The 20,048-nt window shown below is 31.5% G+C and overlaps 4 protein-coding genes and 1 long non-coding RNA gene across 5 annotated transcripts; 3 read left to right on the top strand and 2 right to left on the bottom strand.

Annotated features, from left to right (window-relative positions):
* Positions 1 to 348: 348 nt before the first annotated feature.
* Positions 349 to 11,462, top strand: Cad96Cb (protocadherin Fat 4-like Cad96Ca). The gene is made up of 18 exons (XM_031919851.2): positions 349 to 696; positions 2,171 to 2,284; positions 5,297 to 5,583; positions 5,664 to 5,756; positions 7,383 to 7,490; positions 7,566 to 7,667; positions 7,756 to 7,881; positions 8,592 to 8,786; positions 8,880 to 8,967; positions 9,069 to 9,178; positions 9,271 to 9,417; positions 9,530 to 9,644; positions 9,717 to 9,786; positions 9,865 to 9,975; positions 10,046 to 10,219; positions 10,302 to 10,633; positions 10,702 to 10,973; positions 11,085 to 11,462. Exons 2-18 carry the CDS (start codon positions 2,218 to 2,220, stop codon positions 11,175 to 11,177), a joined length of 2,490 nt encoding a protein of 829 aa, XP_031775711.1. The 5' UTR covers positions 349 to 696; positions 2,171 to 2,217; the 3' UTR covers positions 11,178 to 11,462.
* Positions 11,463 to 11,528: 66 nt separating this feature from the next.
* LOC100871013 (CD209 antigen-like protein D) lies at positions 11,529 to 13,884 on the top strand. Its single transcript, XM_086906176.1, has 6 exons — positions 11,529 to 11,948; positions 12,293 to 12,369; positions 12,443 to 12,661; positions 12,750 to 12,854; positions 12,954 to 13,245; positions 13,404 to 13,884. Exons 2-6 carry the CDS (start codon positions 12,300 to 12,302, stop codon positions 13,552 to 13,554), a joined length of 837 nt encoding a protein of 278 aa, XP_086762302.1. The 5' UTR covers positions 11,529 to 11,948; positions 12,293 to 12,299; the 3' UTR covers positions 13,555 to 13,884.
* On the bottom strand, positions 13,605 to 16,740 carry LOC100867305 (uncharacterized). The gene is made up of 5 exons (XM_086906166.1): positions 16,512 to 16,740; positions 16,156 to 16,420; positions 15,017 to 15,278; positions 14,538 to 14,684; positions 13,605 to 14,446 (listed from the first exon to the last, which is right to left on the bottom strand). The coding sequence occupies exons 2-5, from the start codon at positions 16,395 to 16,397 to the stop codon at positions 14,042 to 14,044; spliced, it is 1,056 nt and encodes a 351-aa protein (XP_086762292.1). The 5' UTR covers positions 16,398 to 16,420; positions 16,512 to 16,740; the 3' UTR covers positions 13,605 to 14,041.
* On the top strand, positions 16,281 to 17,470 carry LOC147658793 (uncharacterized). Its single transcript, XR_015291605.1, has 2 exons — positions 16,281 to 16,780; positions 16,853 to 17,470. It is a non-coding gene; the product is annotated as an uncharacterized LOC147658793 (long non-coding RNA).
* Positions 17,471 to 17,518: 48 nt separating this feature from the next.
* LOC100867188 (5'-deoxynucleotidase HDDC2) lies at positions 17,519 to 19,858 on the bottom strand. The gene is made up of 4 exons (XM_086906183.1): positions 19,318 to 19,858; positions 18,784 to 18,908; positions 18,460 to 18,628; positions 17,519 to 18,349 (listed from the first exon to the last, which is right to left on the bottom strand). The coding sequence occupies exons 1-4, from the start codon at positions 19,366 to 19,368 to the stop codon at positions 18,119 to 18,121; spliced, it is 576 nt and encodes a 191-aa protein (XP_086762309.1). The 5' UTR covers positions 19,369 to 19,858; the 3' UTR covers positions 17,519 to 18,118.
* Positions 19,859 to 20,048: the final 190 nt, after the last annotated feature.

Here is a 20,048-nt window from a genome sequence, read left to right as displayed (position 1 = left end):
CTCATCTCGAACTAATTTCGAAATCTTGCAAAACGAATGCAGTTCGATCTAATTTCAGATAAAAAAAAAATCTAACCATTCGACGATATATTACTCTACACTTTATAGAGATTATAAAGAGAATCTATTCACAATAGCAAATAAATATCATCGAGCAATTGGAGGGATTTTCAGGAGGGAATTCGATTGGAAAACGGCCGCTGTAACGAGTTTTTCCCAGAGAATTTCGGAGGTCGCATGTGCAGCCGTCCAATTTCCTGCCAACGAAAGTAAACACCTGTTCGAAGCAGGTTGGCGCTCGGTTGGCCGTCCAGCTCCCCCTTCTTCCCAACAATGGAGAACCGACTTCCCGAGTGACGGTCTACCGCGTCTCTTTGCCCGTCCGTGTTTCGTAGCGGCCGGTCAAAAGTTGGTTGGGACAGGTGGTTTCACCTGCCTTCTCCACGTTTCTCTCCTTCTTTCTTCCTCCCCTCGAATTAAATATTACCGCCGTGGATAGATGGAAGGAAAATGTAGCTGGTGAAAATTTTCTTTCGTTTTCCTCGACCATTTGTGAATTTGCCCACAACCATTTGTGTTTTCGTGCTCGGACAAAATGTTGAAAAAGTTCGAATCGAAGTGTTAACGATGCCGATTTGATACGCGGCTTGTTGGGATCGAGGATGGAATGAGGAGCGTTCGTCGAAGAGAATTGTGGTAAGTTTTTTAAAAGTTATAGATATCACTCTGAATTTCTTACCTCTAAAATGATTACACATAATAAATTAGCACATAAAACTTTTTAATGTATCTTTACGAAGATAATTTCTTAATCTTCGTGTGATATCTCATGTAACAATTGCATGATTTAAAAAAACTATCACAACATAGTATATCGTTCGATGTGTTTTGCCGGGGTTATTGGGAGCAGAGTTTGCAATCCCTCCTGTTAGAATGTTACGCAGCTTTCCATTTACGCGGAATCGGACGAAAATCTCCAGTCAATTGCCTATACTAACGTATTTTCCCATGATTAAGCGTCTGTTCTCCTCCTCTGTTGTTTAGTAGATTTCGTAATATGAATCTATCGAGCAAATTTCAAGCAAAGTGAGCGAGAGTCACCTCTCGAGCGGTTAATCGAAAAATCGATACGTTGTTTCGATCGTGAAAGTGGCGGGCGAAGGAGTAGTGATTCATCGGGCCGTGATTCTCTGAGCGGAGGGAGGATTTTACGCCGTGGCGATGTTTACGGTCGGTGAATTTGACAAGTATCGTGGCCCACATAACGTATCCGGCTTTGCCTTACCCGCCATCTGGCGATTAATAACTTTTCCCAACGTCTCCTCTCCTTTCTTTTTTCACCCGATAGGAAATCGAGGAGTGTGCAATCTTTTCGAGTAATTTCGAATCTCGTTCGAACGATAGAAGAAGAATGTAAGAAGGATGGTTTTCTTTCAATCCTCTGATTATTTTATTATTCGTCGATTCGAATTTTCGAAATTTCGCCACCCGATGTCGTTCCACGTATCTAGGTTTCACGTAATAAAGCAGTTTCTTCGCATGCTTTCTAACCACGCGTTATGTTCAGTTGCGCGTCTCTGTTCTTTTCCTTCTTTTTTCTTTTTTTTCTTGCAACATTTTCGACTGTTTGGACATCGATCCCAGGACAAACGTTTGCGTTCGTTTCTCGCTCGTTGGAGACTGTTCGTGGTCACGCTATTCGAGAGAGCTTCGACTTAAAAAGAAGAAGAATTGAAACTCGTTAAAGAATCGTATTCTTCTATATTCTTTTCCACGATAATTTTATATTTTAACCCTTTGCACTCGTATGTCGCAGTAAATATACATTCTTATTGGTAACCTTCTTAACACTAAACCTACCACGTGGTCAATGACCGTTTTTGAAATTTCTTTTTAGAATTTCTTGTATACAAAGTTATCGCCATATGACTTATTGACTTTTTCTATAGTGCAGATACAACCCATTTTTCAATATTCACAACTTTCTGTATTACCGTTTTGTACTTCACGAATCCAATTAGCTAAAATCTATGTTAAGATACATATGTTTCTTTGCATTTGACCGCTCATGGGATAGGAATAGGTAGTATACGTGAAATACGAGTGCAAAATATCGATGACTTTCGAGCAGCTGTTCACATTATGCATAAAATTTTGCACGAATTTGCAGATGCGCCGGCCGTTGCCCGAACCGATGAAGGATGTCCTTGGATCGCCATGGGACGGAATATTCTGAGGATCCTGCCCATTCTCTGTTACACGCTGCATTTACACGCGGGACAACGTGGGTCTTCCCTCCGCCATTCTCACGCCATCTCCCCCTTCCGCTCCATAATCCACTCTTCCTCCCCGTTTGATTCCGCTTCGATCGCGACCTTAATCGCGCGCCGCCTTTCGTTTCATCGCACGGTTGATCGCGTGCGAACGATCCAACAGATCGAATTTGTATGGAAGAAAAATTGGAAACAGTTCGCGATCTCTCTGAACCAAATCGTAAATTTATTGCATAAACGACGAATGGAAAAGAAACCGTCGCATCGAAAGAAATCGCAATCATTGTATCGTCAGATAAAAATCGAATTTATATTACAAAAATTGGAAATATTCAAACTTATTGCATGGAACGTATAAAACGTAGAAAACGTGCCTTTGATCTCTCTAAAACGAATCGTAAATTTATCGCATAAACGTAAAAACGTCGAATCGAAGAGCGTCGCATTTAAAGAAATCATTGTTGCACAGTGTTTTAGTATCTCTTCGACGATTCTCGCGACGTATTCCACCGGAGGATAAAAATCGAATTTATATTTCAAAAATATTTTGCGCCTCTGAAGCAAATCGTAAACTCATTGCATGGAACGTAGAAAACGTGCCTTTGATCTCTGTAAAACAAATCGTAAATTTATTGCATAAACGTAGAAACGTCGAATCGTAGAAGCGTCGCAATCATATTGCACAATAAGCAGTCCGTTTCCCTTCGACGACTCTCGCGACATATCCACCAGAGGATAAAGATCGAATGACTTAGAAAGTGGTTCCATTGCGAAAATCGAGATACGGTTTTGACGGTCTCTCTCTTCTCTCCCCGTCGCTCCGGATACATTCGTAGAAATTTGTGCGGCCATTTTTTGCACGCACAAAATAATTGGGCCGTGATAAAAGAGAGGCGGCGAGATATTTCCACTACCTCGTTTCGCCATTCTTTTATGAACTCTTTGATCCGATCTCTTTCCTCATCCTGAAGTAAAGTAAAGTAAAGTCAAATTCCATTTAAGGGTTTGCGTTTCTCTCGTTTTCACGACGAGCTTCGTGATAATACAATGTTACAACGTGTTGTTACAATCAAGAGACTCGTAGGTTGTGGAATCGTCGCTCTTTCATTTACGTGTCTCGTTATCTGGGTAGACGGAACAGCTTAAACGTTCAGATGACGCTTAAAGACGCGCGTTTACTTTTTCACTTCGTGTAATAATCGTGCGAACTCGCATTAGCCCCTTTTTCTACGACGGTTAGTACGGTTAAAACGATGGACGAATAATCGCGACAAAACAATTCGTTCCGCTTTATTAGCTCGGGCATCGAAGCGTAATATTCGAAACGATCCCATTACCGATAAAATAAAGCTTCAAATTTCGGAGTCATCGTTTTTATTAAGCGATCCTCGTCGTGCACGCAATCGAGCTCGTGCACGATTAAGTACCATTTCCATTTATTATCCATGATAAATTTCATCGACTCGGAAGAGTGCACGTCGATAAACGTAAATTTCCTCCATCGAATTGGAAATAACGATTTATATATATATATATGTATATACGTGCAATTTCTTCTGGAAAAGTCTTCGACTGGAGGGAAAAAAGATTACGAAAAGCAACCGCGGAACGTTGCATCGTCGATACGCCGTGAGCTGGCCTCGGGCGGAACTCCGCTCCAAGGGAGCGCACACGTCTAACCCCTCGCGCACGCGCGCCTGTTAAATGACTTCTGTGCGCACGCGTTTTTTTCTTTTCTGCACACACACACTACGCGCATGCGCGACATATGTTGGTGTCGGATTTTCGTACGTATGCATTCGCGAATGTATGTAAATAACAACTCGTACCGCTCGTTTGTAACATAGATTTCTAATATGGATATATGGTGCTATGGATTGGGAACGAAACATTGTGGTATAGTTCGTTTAATATTTGAATATCCACGTTGGAATAAAAGGGAAATTGCGATGTTTCGATGTTACGAATCGAAGATTAGTAGTTGTGAAGATTAGATTTTTCTTCGTAGATTCTAGATGAATTTTAATTTCTGTCACTCCTTTTTACAGATTATTAGTTATCGATTAATTATTAATTTTTTTTTCAATAGATGTAAAAACGGCACAAATAACACCGTTAAGTCGAAGAAATAACGGACAAGAGAAGCCTCGATGCACGACGAATTAGAGGCAATGATCGCTTAATACCGCTCGTCTCGATCTTATTACGAACGATTATCATGTTTTTCCCTTCTAAAGAAGTCGTTGAATATATTATTCTATTCTTCCTTTGATACGGCGGAAAAGAGGGGAATAAGTCCGAGACTTCCACCTAAGGAAGTCTTCTTTTATCCAATTAAGAAGAGAATCGAAAGTAATTAGGATAAGAGAAATTTTTATAGGTAGGCTCAAATTTTTTTCCACTCCACGTGTAACTGTCTTTGAACAAATAAGTCGTTGAAAGTTTCAATAAGTTCAAAGAAGTCGTCGCACAAATTATTCTAGTCTTCTTTCGATTCCACGGAAACGAGAAAAATAAGTCAAAGATTTCCATTTAAAGAAGCCATCCAATTAAGAAAAGACTCGAAACTAATTAGCATAAGAGAAATTTTCATAAAATATTACCCTCAAATTCTTTTTTCTCCGCGCGTAACTGTCTTTGAACAAATAAGAATAAGGTAAAGGAAGTTTCGATAAGAGAAAGAGACCAGTTTTTGTGAATCGCTTCACAAAAAACTCCGGAAACCCAAAAACCACACGATACCTGGATGTGGATCGAAGAAACACGATTCGTTCTACGCTCGAAGCAGCCAAAGAAATATCTCTCTCACACGTGGCCAACCGTTCAATTTTCAACTTTCTTACCCATCATTTCCGACTCGCTCGAAACTCCTCCTCTTCCTTTTCCCGATATCTTTCATTTCAATTTTTTCCCAACAATGATTTCGCGTGCATTTACATATCGTCGATACACTTTTCACTTTTCCAATCCGATTCTAATTTCACGCGCATCGTTATACAATGTTTATTTATCTTTGGACGCAGTGATCCGTGACGCGAGATGTTTCCTGGAGAACGGCGCGACCGCTGCCCACCTCTTCGTGGGCGAAGATTTGCAGGTCGGTGACACGGTGGGCGTGCTCGGGGTGTTGGGCGACCCCGGGCCCCAGGGCGACATCGAGCTCAGGCTTCAGGAACTCGACAGCCCCGTCACATTCTCCGCCTACTCCAAGAATTTAACCCTCATCAGACCTCTGGACAAGGAGGGCGTGGACGGGCCAGCGAGCGTTTACGTGAACGTGATCTGCGAGAGGAAACACACTTTAGATCCTGTACTCTATGCGGCTTATTACGAGCGTCGAGTAACAAACGGAGCGACATCGTTTCCGATCCGTTTTTCCATTTGTTTCAGGGATTCGTGATACCGGTCAACATTCGCGTGACTGACGCCAATGATAACGCGCCTCAATTCGTAAATTCGCCTTACGTCTTGAACATCTCCGAGGTGAGAAATCATTTTTCACAAACTTTCTTCTTCTTTTTTATATATATTATTATATCGTGTATTATATATTTATTCTCTTTTTCTCTTTGCGGTTATTGATGATTATTGTTGATAACGGTGAGGGTTTTTTAAGATGTAAGAGAAGTGTATTACATATATTATTATATATATATATATATCTTTATAGTTATTGATGATTATTTTTGATAACTGATATAGGTCACGATGAGGGTTCTTCAATTTGTATCTTTTTTCTTTAGTCCTTATTGATGATTATTCTTGATAATTGATATAATATAAGTCATATATAAGATGGGTATGAGGGTTCTTTAAGATGTAAGAGCTTTTTTTTGTAGTTATTGATGATTATTGTTGATAACTGATATAGGTCACGATGAGGGTTCTTCAATATGTATCTTTTTTCTTTAGTCGTTATTGATGATTATTCTTGATAATTGATATAATATAAGTCATATGTAAGATGGGTATGAGGGTTCTTTAAGATGTAAGAGCTTTTTTTCGTAGTTATTGATGATTATTGTTGATAACTGATATAGGTCACGGTGAGGGTTCTTCAATATGTATATATCTTATAGATATATATTTTTTTTTCTTTGTAGTCATTGATGATTATTCTTGATAATTGATATAATATAAGTCATATATAAGATGGATATAAGGGTTCTTTATGAGCTTTTTTTTGTAGTTATTGATGATTATTGTTGATAACTGATATAGGTCACGATGAGGGTTCTTCAATTTATATCTTTTTTCTTTAGTCCTTATTGATGATTATTCTTTATAATTGATATAATATAAGTCATATATAAGATGGGTATGAGGGTTCTTTAAGATGTAAGAGCTTTTTTTTGTAGTTATTGATGATTATTGTTGATAACTGATATAGGTCACGATGAGGGTTCTTCAATATGTATCTTTTTTCTTTAGTAGTTATTGATGATTATTCTTGATAATTGATATAATATAAGTCATATATAAGATGGATATGAGGGTTCTTTAAGAGCTTTTTTTTGTAGTTATTGATGATTATTGTTGATAACTGATATAGGTCACGATGAGGGTTCTTCAATATGTATATATCTTATAGATATATATATTTTTTTTTTTGTAGTCATTGATGATTATTCTTGATAATTGATATAATATAAGTCATATATAAGATGGGTATGAGGGTTCTTTAAGATGTAAGAGCTTTTTTTTGTAGTTATTGATGATTATTGTTGATAACTGATATAGGTCACGGTGAGGGTTCTTCAATATGTATATATCTTATAGATATATATATCTTTTTTCTTTGATGATTATTCTTGATAATTGATATAATATAAGTCATATATAAATCATGGTGGGTATGAAGGTTCTTTAAAATGTAAGAGCCGTATATTACATCTTTTTTTTTGTAGTTATTGATGATTATTGTTGATTGTTTCTTCAAGGAGTAAGAACCGTGTATTGCATATATTATTATATATATATATCTTTGTAGTTATTGATAATTATTGTTGATAACTGATATAGATGATAGGTATTCTTCAAGATGTAAGAACCGTATATATTACAAATATATATCTTTTTTTCTTTATTGATAATTATTGTTGATAATAGGTGACGGTGGTGGGTACGAGGGTTCTTCAAGGTGTAAGAGCCGTGGATGCTGATCAACCGGGACCATTTTCTACCGTACAATATGCAGTTTTGCCTGGACCACACTCGGTACCATTTTTCATTCTCTTGATCCCTTGGATGAAAGAGATCTTTACGAAACATTTTTTTTTTTTTTTTTTTTAGGATTACTTCGTGTTCGTAAACGCCTTGGAAGGTACTCTGGTCCTGAGGAAGCCGCTGGATTACGAAACACTGGCCAATTTCTCTGTCGATATACGCGCACAAGTGAGCCATTAATCGTTTGAATCCTCGCTTAACGATGACTAATGAACTTTATCAAAATGTCGTAACGAATGTCGTTTCGTTCGCGTAGGATCAAGGTAACCCGCCGAAATCATCCGCCACGACACTCTACGTAAATGTCATCGACGCGGATGACCAAAATCCTGCCTTTCAAAGTGACCAATACAAAATTCTTGTTCCTCGAAACGTTAAAACGGTATGCAATACCATTTATTAATTATTTATTATTATTCTTTGTACTCGAATGGTGACTCTTAGACACTATTATAGAATATCGTTTCATGAATAGATTCCTAAACACTTTATGTATAATCTTACATAAAATGTAGAATAAGAATAATAGTCGAATAGGTAGATTTTCTTGTCTCAAATTAAATCGCGAATCGGATCTTTAGCATCCGAGTTCAATCGTGGGAAGAGAAATATTATTTTCAAAGTTTTTTGAGTTTTATAAGTGTAGAATTATTATCGATAACGATTAGATTTCGAGCTTCGAAGATGAGCTTAGATTTTATTGAAATGTTATTCTAATTTCGTAAAGAAATTGACGATAGAGAAAAAGAAAGCAGTGATGAAGATGGAGATGAAGTAAGAAGTATAAAAAATAATAGAGAGTGAATTATGTTAAGAAAAATAAAGTTTGCTCTCGAGAAAGACGTTTTAGTTAGCGATACTTGTCCTGACTTATTAAAATTGAACCAACAATACAATATTTATAATATTCGACAAATTTGTTTACATGAAAATAAAGATGCATAAAACATCGAAATATAAAAGTTTATTTTATTTAATTTGAAATTATTTCGAGTTAAGAAAGTCACAAGATCGAAGCACAAAATCAATCTTAAAATTTTAAAATAATGATCTCGAAGCTGTATAAATTTTTTACTTTTTCTTTCTTTCCAGAGAAAGACACTGAAGGTAGATCCTACGGCGATAAAAGCGATGGATCAAGACGTAGGAATTAATGCTCCCGTCAAGTACACGATTCAAGGAGGTATTCTTCCATTTCTCACCCTGAATCCGGAAACGGCCGAGGTTGCCATAACGCGGCCGTTATACGAACACGAACTCTTGTCCCCAGCAACGATCGTCGTCAAGGCAAACATCCTCGCAATTAACAAATTAATTTAATAAGATTAAAACGCGGAGAAATATCCTTGTCCGAATATCTCATTTCCATTTTGTTTCCAGGCCACGCAGTTGGACAATCCGGATAAATACGCTCTTTCCACCATAGTCGTTTCCCGGGAGGCCGATTGGAGCGTGGAGCCGACCGCTGGTGAAGATAATTTCTCTACTTTTTTTTCTCTATTCTTTCGAATTTTCCCTCGTCTCAATTAATTGTCCTCCTTCGATTAATTGTCAATTATTATAAATTAGGTGGAAGATTACCTGTCAAATTTATACGAAGGGATCATGAGACCAGCATCCCAGAAAATACCCCTCCGGGAAGTGTTCTGTTAACGACAGGAGTGAATAAAGTGGATTCCGTGAGTCAAATTTTTTTCAGAAATTTAACGATTCTTCTTCTTTCTTTTTTTTTTTTTTCTTTACTAAATTCCTCTTTTTCAATGACTTTCAGAATTTAAGATTTTGGCTGGTGGGGGCGGTTGAAGATCTCGAGAGATTCTCCATCACCAATTCAGGCGAGTTGATCTTAAAGGGCACTCTGGATTACGAAAGGAGGGTCCAGCACAGTTTTTTGGTTCGCGTTACCGACGGCCATCACGTACGTGCAATCTTCTCGAAATTGCTCGTTTCAAATTTTAGAGACAATAATAATAATTAATTTTCACATAAACGAAAATAATACAAGAATAATTTAAAACACGACACTACAGAACGACACTTCGCGCGTGAACGTTTCTGTCGAGGATGTGAACGAGTGGGAGCCTCGGTTTCGTCATCCTAGATACGAATTCCACGCAGCGACATCGAGGGAAGGATCCATTGTCGGTGAGCCAATTTTCTCTTTTTCTTTTTTTTTTTCTTTTTTCACGAATTGATATGTTTAACAATACTTTTCAGGAAAGTTAGAAGCCGCCGATGGTGACAGGGACGACAAAATTAGTTTATCCCTCAGAGGTCCAGACGCAAGGTATGAGGAGACAACAAAATATATACGTTATTTCAATACGATCGAATAAATGATAAAATATATTCAATTGTGTTTCAGATCTTTCGAGATACGTGACAATGGAGAATTAATCCTGAAATCGGTAGCAACGGTTAACGGTTCCTTGGCCAGATTAGTGGCTGTGGCTTCCGATTCTGGCCGCCCCCCCAGGTTCTATTCTGCAGTTTAATAAATAAAACTTTTATTTATAATTCAATTTTATATTATCTCTTCTCTCAAGGTCCAGCATGATCCCAGTAATCGTGCACGTGCCGAATAGCGGATCGTTGCCGATCGCAGCGAGAGCTGCACCCGCCTGGCTCGGGGGCAGCGTCCTCCTTGTCGCCGTTTTCGGCGCCGTTTTGGGCCTCCTTGGTGTTATAATACTTGTTTTGATACTGTACATATACAAGAAGTAAGCATAATTCCTTTGTATCTTATTGTTTATTTATCGTTTGAATTTTTGGGGTACAATTTTTACATCGTTGCAAAAAAAGCAAAAGACCGAAGACCAGCGGGTCCGTAAGCTCGGTGGGGACCGGTTATCGAGAAAAATCGCCGGTTCCCTCTGCCCTGAGCCCGACACCGCAAGTGCTCGGGGCGAACATGCTCCAGGACGCTCTCGAAGTTGGACCTCGAAGAGGAGCTCGAGTCGAGGATGCGCGCAATATCGGGGAGAACGAGGAGGAGGCGGTCACCGGGGACGAAGAAATGGATCGCGTCGATCGCGAGATCGTGGACGATGGCGAGTGTGAAGCGGCGAAAAACGGCGGTGACGATGTTGAAAATCCTGTTTTTGGAGCTAGGAACTATAGTGCCACGATTAAAAGTAAATAAATAATTGTTTCAATTGAAATGTTTCATCGAATTGAATATTCGTTCGTTTGTATAAATTAGGTGTAACGTCGGCCAGGCAAATGCCTGTTTACGCGAGACACAAGATAGCACCAGCTCCTAATCCTCCAGGTCTGTCTGCGACCTCCAACATACCTAACGTCGGAGGTTTGGTGCAAAACATGAACGACTTGAGCGCGAGAACAAACTTGAACGCTAGCTCTTGCCAATCTTCCAATTATTCGGGAGACGTTCCAGACTCGTTGGTACCCGCGTGGCCTGCTTGCTCCGTTTCACAGAGAGTTAAAAAATTATCGTGGGATGACGATGACAGGGTATCGTATCCATCCATTCTCCAATAAAATAATGGTACACGATTGTGACGCGTGTTCTTTAATCGTGTTGTTATTGTTATTATTCCTTTTCCTTTCTTTTCTTTCTTTTAGACGGTGGATAGTGTGGAAGTAACGGCGGAAACAATGTCCAGAAACAGTCAGATCGAACGGAACGAACGACTTAATCTCACCGTGTATTTTTAATTTATTTCGTGAAACGAAAGACTGAAAGAGAAAAGGAAATTAATAATTTGTCGTGAACATCGAGTGAAAAAATTCATCGATAGGTTATTTCAATAAATAATTCCTTTCTAAACGGACGCTATTAATAGAAATGTTCTGTACCATTGCCAGATGATAACAAATTTTAAATCAATGTACATATAAAATGTATATTAGTTGCAGATTAATGCATCGGATGATAAATCTGCAAATACGTTCTTTATCCATAGTTGTTTTATTAAAGAAATACAAAAGGTTAAGAAATAATGAACGTTTTTTAATTTACATTTTAACTCGACGAGCCACCTATCACGAAGGAGACAAAGTTTCGTTCCATCCGAAGAATCGTGTCAGTAGAACGATTATACTTTTACGAACTCTTATTCGTGTTATTCTTATTTTTCTTCGAGTTATATATATATATTTAATATAATATACTAAAGATTCTAAAGTTTCTAAAATCTTCGAGAAGATGATTATAAAGTAATTTTTGATTTGATTTAAAATTTTAATGGAACGAGGAGAGAAGAAATTTTGACAAGAGGACAAATCGCGGAAACGTAACGGCCAAATTTAATAAAGAAAGTGACTCATTTTTCCGATGAGGAGAGAGAGAAAGTGTCTTGCACGAGCCTCGACTCTCGATAGTCTTACTTCGTTCATGAACGAAAGTGGATCGAGCAACTGAGCTCATATATTCAGAAAGAAACAAATGTGGTATGATAACAATTAAGAAGTCGTCATAGATATTATGTATGTAATGTATCTTAATCTTTTATCGCTTTATTCCATCTTTCCTAATGTATCTTTTTTTTCTTTTCTTAAATTAATTTCTAAATAATAATTAATGATAATTCATCCGAGTTATCTGTAAAAATATAATCATTCACATTTATATGCTTCTTATAATAAACGAAAGAAATATCAAATTAACGTGTTAAATGATATTTCAAGAATCAATTTAATGGAATATAATTATTATCGATTTAATATTTGGGAATATCGATGAAACGATTTGAATGATCGTTCCAACTGTTTAAACTTTCTTAAGGAAAGGTAAAGATAGTCTGCTTAACCGAATTTCTCCTTATTTTCAGCTATACCATGAAACATAAACTATCTTTTTGCTTACTTCCTATGTTACTTTTTCAATTGTGCATTATGGAAATTCCAGGTATACGAAAAAGATATTAAATTCTTTATATAAAAATATATATCTTTTAATAAGATTATTCATATATTTTTAGAGAATTTATATTCGATATCCGCTATAAATTCACTTAACGTGTCAATGATCGAGCCATTAGGAATATGGGGTGAAATTTTAGAAAACTGGACTATTTCCGATTCAAAAATAACCAGAATGTCGAAAGTGATGAAATTGGGAGATAAAAGTTTAACCGTAACGAGTAAAATATCGATGCCAAACAAACGGGAAGTCTCTGAAACAGATCTCTATTTACTTGGTAAAATTATAATAAAGAAATGGTAATAGAATAATTATTTTCCTATTTAGAATTATAGAATATATAAATTATCTTCTATGATATAAAGGTGCGATAGAGAAACTTGTCTACAGAGTAGATTTTTTAGAAAATCGTCTCAGAAGAGCGGAAGAACTTCTGTATTATGTAATTTCTGGAAATATCAACAAAAAAGGCAAGTTTTAAATTTTTTCCATTTCTCATCTTGTAAATTAATTCATAGTCATTAATTGATTCTCATCTTTGCAAAAATTCTTCGTTTTCATATTCTTAGAACCCTGTCCCAGTAATTACTCCAAAATCGGCCAGAATTGCTATCACTTTAGCAATCGTGAATTCGACTGGAAATCGTCGGCAAGCCTTTGTCGAGGAATGGGCGGCCAATTATTGGAATTTGATACTAATAATGAAAAACACGATGTAATAGTTAATTTACAAACGAATTCTAAATTAAAAGGTAAAACCTTTTGGACAGGAGGATTAAATCCAGGTCTTCTTTGGATCTGGGCTAGTAGTGCAAAACCAGTTTATCAAAATACTAAATACACTGTTCCTGGTGATGGAAGGTAAGATTATTTTTTAATATCAAAAATTATAAATTTAAAAAATACATTCAATGATTAATAACTATTAATGAAAATTTAATTATTGTGATTTAATTTAAAATATTGTGAGTTCAATTTAGATAAATATTTATTTCTTTTTTTACTTGATGCATTTTTAGATGTTTAAAATTATCCTACAATTCTACATCTAAATTGTACTCTTATCAAAGTGATGATTGTGGCGCAAAACACAAATATGCTTGTAAATTGGCAAAAGATGATGATTCAGCAAAAAAAATTGAGAAAACTGCAAAAATGTTGAACGAATAGCATTAAATGTAATAACTAATATTTAATAACATGTGTGTAAATTCATTGTATTCATTGCATATATATTTATTTGATTTCAAAAATTCATATTTAATAATATTAAAAAATATAATACTTGTATATAAAAATAAAGTAAACACAATATACTTAATGTAATATTAAATATAATCATAAGTACTGTATGTTAAGTTCAACTAATATTGAAATTAATTTATACAATGATAGAATTATTATATCATTATTATTATTATTATTTCAATTATTGATTATTTAATAATGTAAATTATTATTAAATAATAAAACATATAATAAAATTTTAATTAAGTACAATGAATTAGGAATGATTAATAAGTATAAGAAAAAAACTATAATAAAATAAATCTAATAAATATTTTAAAAAATTTAAAGCGTTTTACCGTTCACAGTTTGTATTATATACACGTTCTGTTTCTGAAACAAGATATATGTGTACATTAATTGTACGATATTAATTCATACAATTTCTTGCATGGCAAATCATATTGCAATTTGATGAAATTGCTTTTGCAATTTGATGACTCATAATAAGACTTCGTTTTCCCTCGTTTATCATTCCAAGAACATCGTGACTATTAGTGATAAGTCCTCCATTCTCATAGATTAGATTTTTAGTTTTTTCAATATTAGGTATCGAAACACCACGACAACAATCATCAATAACAGCCAAAGCATAGCCTAACTGAAGTCCGTCTAAACATGTAAATTTTACACAAACATCGTAAGCGAGACCACATACAAAGATGCGTGTCGCACCTAATTCATTTAGAATTTTTTGCAGTTCCATTGATTCTTTATAATTGTTATCGTAAAATACAGAATAAGCCTCCATATTTGAATTTTGACCTTTACGTACCTAAAAAACGAAGCTAATCATAGTCAATATATATATATTTTTTTTATAAAATTTAAATTTAAATTTTTCGCTTTAAAATGATTTAAAATACCTGCACAGAATTAGGTGTAATCAAAAGATCTTTGTGCAATTGAGATCCCCATGTATTCATTACGCAATGTTTAGGCCAAAGTATCTGTTCCGAATAAGGATCCGCAAAAATCACTGTATCAAATAGTTTGGCATTGTCTTTTGTTACCTTATACATAATTAAAAATATTTTATTTTAAAAGGATGACATTTTTTTTCCTTTTTTTTAAAAAATGTTTAACTAATTTTTATTTTACAAAATGAAAAAAATATATGTAAATTATTTTTAATGTAAAACGAACAATTTTTTATACATTTTTATACATTTAAAATTGATACCAAAATAATCAAACAATAATATTAATTTTAAATATTCTTGTCATAGTACAACAAATACTGATTCATTTATTTATAATTTACATAATTTTTTTATTTATTTTGTTCAAGAAAAATATTCAATTTTATTGTAATAAAGTTATAAATTTTAACTTTTTTATATACCTTTGAATCTGGATGTAATTCTCGTAAATGTAAATTTTCATAAAAACTGATATGATTATCCGGATGCCAATCTAATGAATAAATAATTTTATCGAAAAGTCCATTTTTTAACAAATAATTAATTGGTTCCACCACATCAGCTCCATCCTGCTTGGCTTCACAAGCACGAAGAGCTAAAGACCCATCGATAAAATCATTTTGAACGTCTACAATCAAAAGTGCATCTACAGGTTCAAGTATCACTTGTAACCAATCACAGAATCTGTTCAATAAATCAAATAAATTACATGATTATATTTAATTACATAATTATATTCGTTAAAATTGTAATATTGATATAAAAAATTTTGATTGTAAATTTGATTTGAAATTTTATTCTAGATATTTAGAATTATCTCATATATTTTATCATGATAATTATTATTTTTTGTGTAATTTAAAAATATTATATAAAATATATCATTGTATCTAAATAAGTTTAAGATAAATTTAAATTAATTAAATTTAAATCTTAAATCCTAATAATATCATTTCCATTATTTCAGTTTTAACATCAATTCCAAATTCTAAATCATAAAAGAATATACTCATCTCTTAAACCAGATCATCTTTTCTTAAACCAGAAATTTAAGATCAAGTTATTAACCAAGAATTAATGAATAAAAAAGCTTGTTCGATCTGCCATATTTTTCAATTTTTATACTTGTCCAGTTATTTAATAATAAACAGATATAATTCATAAAGATAAATATTCAGAAATAATCTTAAATCAATATAAATTGATATTTTGATTAATTTGAAATTAAAAAAATAATAAAGAATAAAAACACTAAACTTATACATTTGAAACATTTGAAACTGTTTCATTTCATTAATTGAATTTTAATAATATATTGCATATTGTGATTAATGTATTGTGATTAATTATGGATCTAATTTTCTGTAGTACTTAGAATTTGGAATTGAAACTAAAGTTACATATTATAGATCAACTTTACTTACAACGCTAGTACTATATTTATATATATATATGCTCACATTTTTAATAGCATGCCCATTACGTAATTTTCCAGGACTATGTGCAATTAAAATATTGTTTGTTTGATTTTTTATGTATAAAAAAAATAAATTATAATTACGTTTTCCACTCTTGTTGCTGCAATATACCATCTTTGTTTAGATCAAATAAACAAAATATTTCTCGAATCCTCCATTCATCTTGTTTGATTTCATGTGGATAAAAAAGCGTAACACAAATCGAATGAAAATTTGCATAATTCAAATTACCATCTTTTTCTGATAAATCAAATTCGGCCAGAAATTTCTCAATAGACCATTTTTTTTTTTTAACAACCGTTGATTGGTTACATTTTACTTCCATATTGACAATATTGATAAAAAGCTCTTTAAAATAATATAATACTTGTCTATAATTACTTTTACACTTATTTTCAGCAACTTTTTTTCCTAAAAATATTACTACTTGTGTACTTACAATCAATATATATATATACAATAATATACAGTTTTTAATTTATTTCCTATTTATTGTCGAAAAATAATTTATTTTAAGATATTAGAGGTTAATTGTTTCGACATATGAAGCATGAATAATCTGTAAGTACTATGTTACTTAAATTGGCACCTGGAAGGTGCGGACAACTATATCTATATAAACCACTATATCTATATAATCTTATCAAATGTAACACATACTGATATATGTTATTGGTAGTAGTTAATAGATATAATATTCAGCCAATTGTAAGAATCGTGTGATTTGACTATGTGTTTGCAAAGATTGGCTTATTTCGTTAGACTCTATATTTTTTTCAGGTGCTAACTTACTTCGATTACGTGTTATAATGAAGTAACAACAATTCTACGAAAATATATTATATATATTCTTTACAACTCTGATTTTATTTTTTCGAACTTCTTATTTACTTAGTTCTTCAATTTTAAAGTACAATATACATTCAATTTTAAAATATAATATATATTTACATTTTAAAGTACAATATATATAATATATAATTTTTTATATTTCACATCTTAAACTTAATTTCTAAAAAATTTCACCAAGAAAAAATTAAGGACAATCAAGTATTGATAAAATTAGGCTTCTATCTTAAAAATACGTTTTCGTAAAAATTGAAGACACTTACGTTATGTATATTATAACATTTACAAAGATGTATTTTGTTGAATTTTTTTTTACAATTTAATATGAAAAAATTTAATTCTTACATATAAAAATCAAGATTTTTTTATTTTTGTAAAAAATATATTTTCATTCAATTTAAAAAAAAATGTATACTTCTTAATTATATATTTAATGTGTATTTTCTTATATATATTGAAAAAATGTATTTACACATGTGCATATTATTTAAAAAATTATATATATGATTATATATATATGTTATAAAAATAAAAAAAGTACAGAAATTATTAGTAATTGTTAATTATTGAATTGTTTAAATAAATATTATCCACAAATTAAATTTTTTTCTTAAATATTTATTTTTATTATTTTTATTACTTTTATAAAAAATTGTAATTTTCATAAATATGCAATAATATTTAAAAATTTCATTTTTAAATATTTTATAATTATAATCCAAATTATAAAGTCAAACAAATTAATCTGTAATTCTAATTAAAAAAAATTAATTTAATAAATAATTATCTTCTTAATATTATAATAAACTTAAGTAATTTTTTAAAATATTCATAAAAAATCGATGTTTATTTATATAAAAATGGAATCAAATATTATTTAAAAACAATTATTTTAAAACAATTATTTTAAAGCAAAATGTATGCAAAAAAAATTATAAAATTTTAAAATATTAAATATTAATTATTAAATATTACTATAGATATTATTATTAAATTTAATTTAATTAGTATTTTATTTATACACTATTTTCACAGAAAATAAAGAAAATATTAGTATGTAAAATATACTAGTTTACTTTTTCATGTGTAAAGCACAATTATCTTTATTCTCCGTCAAAATAAATATTTTCTTGTAATTATTAAATATAATAATGAAATTGATGATTTTTTTTTTTTAAAGCATAAATACAAAATCAGTTATATTGAAGTAGTTAAATTACAACATAAAGCTTGTCTTCTTTCAATAATTTCAGATGCTAATTTTTGAATAAAAGGATGTCTTATTTTGCCATTTGTAGTAGTAAAAAATTCTTCTAATTTTCCAGGAATATTATCCCTTTTTTCATATTCATATGCTTGCATAATTAAATCTAATCTGTCTAAATCTTTAACATATTTTGCTTCTGGAGATTCTTGCTTTTCATATTCCTATAAGTAAAAAATGAAAATAATTTAATTATAAAAAAAATTTAATTATAATCTTCTGTTTATATATATAAACAGAAGATATACTATATACATATATCAATTTTTTATACACGAAATATTTCCAATATCACAGGTCCTCTATCTCCAAGAAGTTTGCAAATATCTTCCATAGCTTCATCTTCTAACTTATGTTTAATTTCAGATGGAATACCACAAGAAGGTGTTATATCTCCCACAATACATTCAGCTAAATCATGTATTAAAGCCATTTGCATGATTCTGTAATATGTAATAGATAAAATTTATAAATAAATAAGATCTCTAAAAAAATAATTTAAAATAATTCTATAATAGATAAAATAATAATTAATAGATATTAATAAGAATTTTTTTAATATATATTTTATCCAAATAATATAAATAATATTTCGTACTTGACTTTATCTAAATTTTCATTTTTATCTACCAAGAAAGAAAACATAGCCATCCTATACATATGACCTGCGATTGTTTCTGGATCAGGAACATTTTTAAGAACCCATCCTGTTCTTTTCATATGCTAAAATAATTAATAAATATATAAAATATATAATATATAAGATATCAAGAATATTTTTTAATCAAATAAAAAAAATAAAAAGAAATAATAATTAATTTAAAAAAATGATAACATATAATGATATAGTAAATGATAACATAAATAAGATATAAAGATATAATAATGTTTGAACAACATTTTATACTTTATTAAATAAAAATCAATAAAAAATATTTAACATTCTTTCATTATACAACATTTAAAGGTTTTTAAAAATTGTTGTATGATGAATATATTACATTCAATAATATATAGAATTGTTATTTATTATACAAAATTATATTGAAAGTGCTAAAATTGAATATTTAAGATATCTATATAAAATGATCATAAAATGATGGATTTATTTTGAAAGATTGCAATAACTTACTTTCAATCGACCAACCAATTCCATAAATTCTTGTAATTTCTTGATATCCATAATGTATTATTATTAGGGGATTAAATATTTTCTTCTCACTTAGATGTTTAAACCATATACATCCATTAAGTGATAATCAAAACGGAAATTTTAACTATTTGTTAAAATTCAATTCTAGAAATATTATAAATACATAACAAAATGATGCTATAATTGATATATATCAATTCTTTGTGCAATTTTACTAGAATACTCGAAATATCCTGTATTAAATGGACAAGTTTACATGTGACCTATCACTATACTAACAATCCAAAGTCAAATTCATTGTTTTCTAGGTTACATAATTATTTCTACCATTCTAAACGAAATATTAAAGTTCAAAGGGAGGGGAAGAGAGAGAGAGAGAGAGAGAGAGAGAGAGAGGAATTGAAAGATTATATTATTATTTAAATTTTTTCTTTTATAATTCAATTAAAATTTACTTTTATTGAAAAGAAATTTTATGCAAAAAAAACTTTAGGAAATTGAAAAATATTTGAAAAGGAATATATATAAAATAATAAAATTTAATTTACCTTAACAGTTTTTAATTTTAATTTTTATTTTAACTTTTATTAAAAACGAATAAATACATAAATATATATAAATATTTATTTACAGATTTATAATTATTACGCTATACGAATATCTATATTAATTGAAACAATTTATGTCAATTGTTTCTAACTTTACTAATT

This window comes from Apis florea, unplaced genomic scaffold, assembly GCF_048593485.1.
Source record: "Apis florea isolate Af1SG1 unplaced genomic scaffold, ASM4859348v1 contig_1615_pilon, whole genome shotgun sequence".
In the NCBI taxonomy this organism is placed as follows: domain Eukaryota; kingdom Metazoa; phylum Arthropoda; class Insecta; order Hymenoptera; family Apidae; genus Apis; species Apis florea.
The sequence above is the reverse complement of the archived record's forward strand: the minus strand, read 5'-3'. Positions and strand labels throughout refer to the sequence as shown.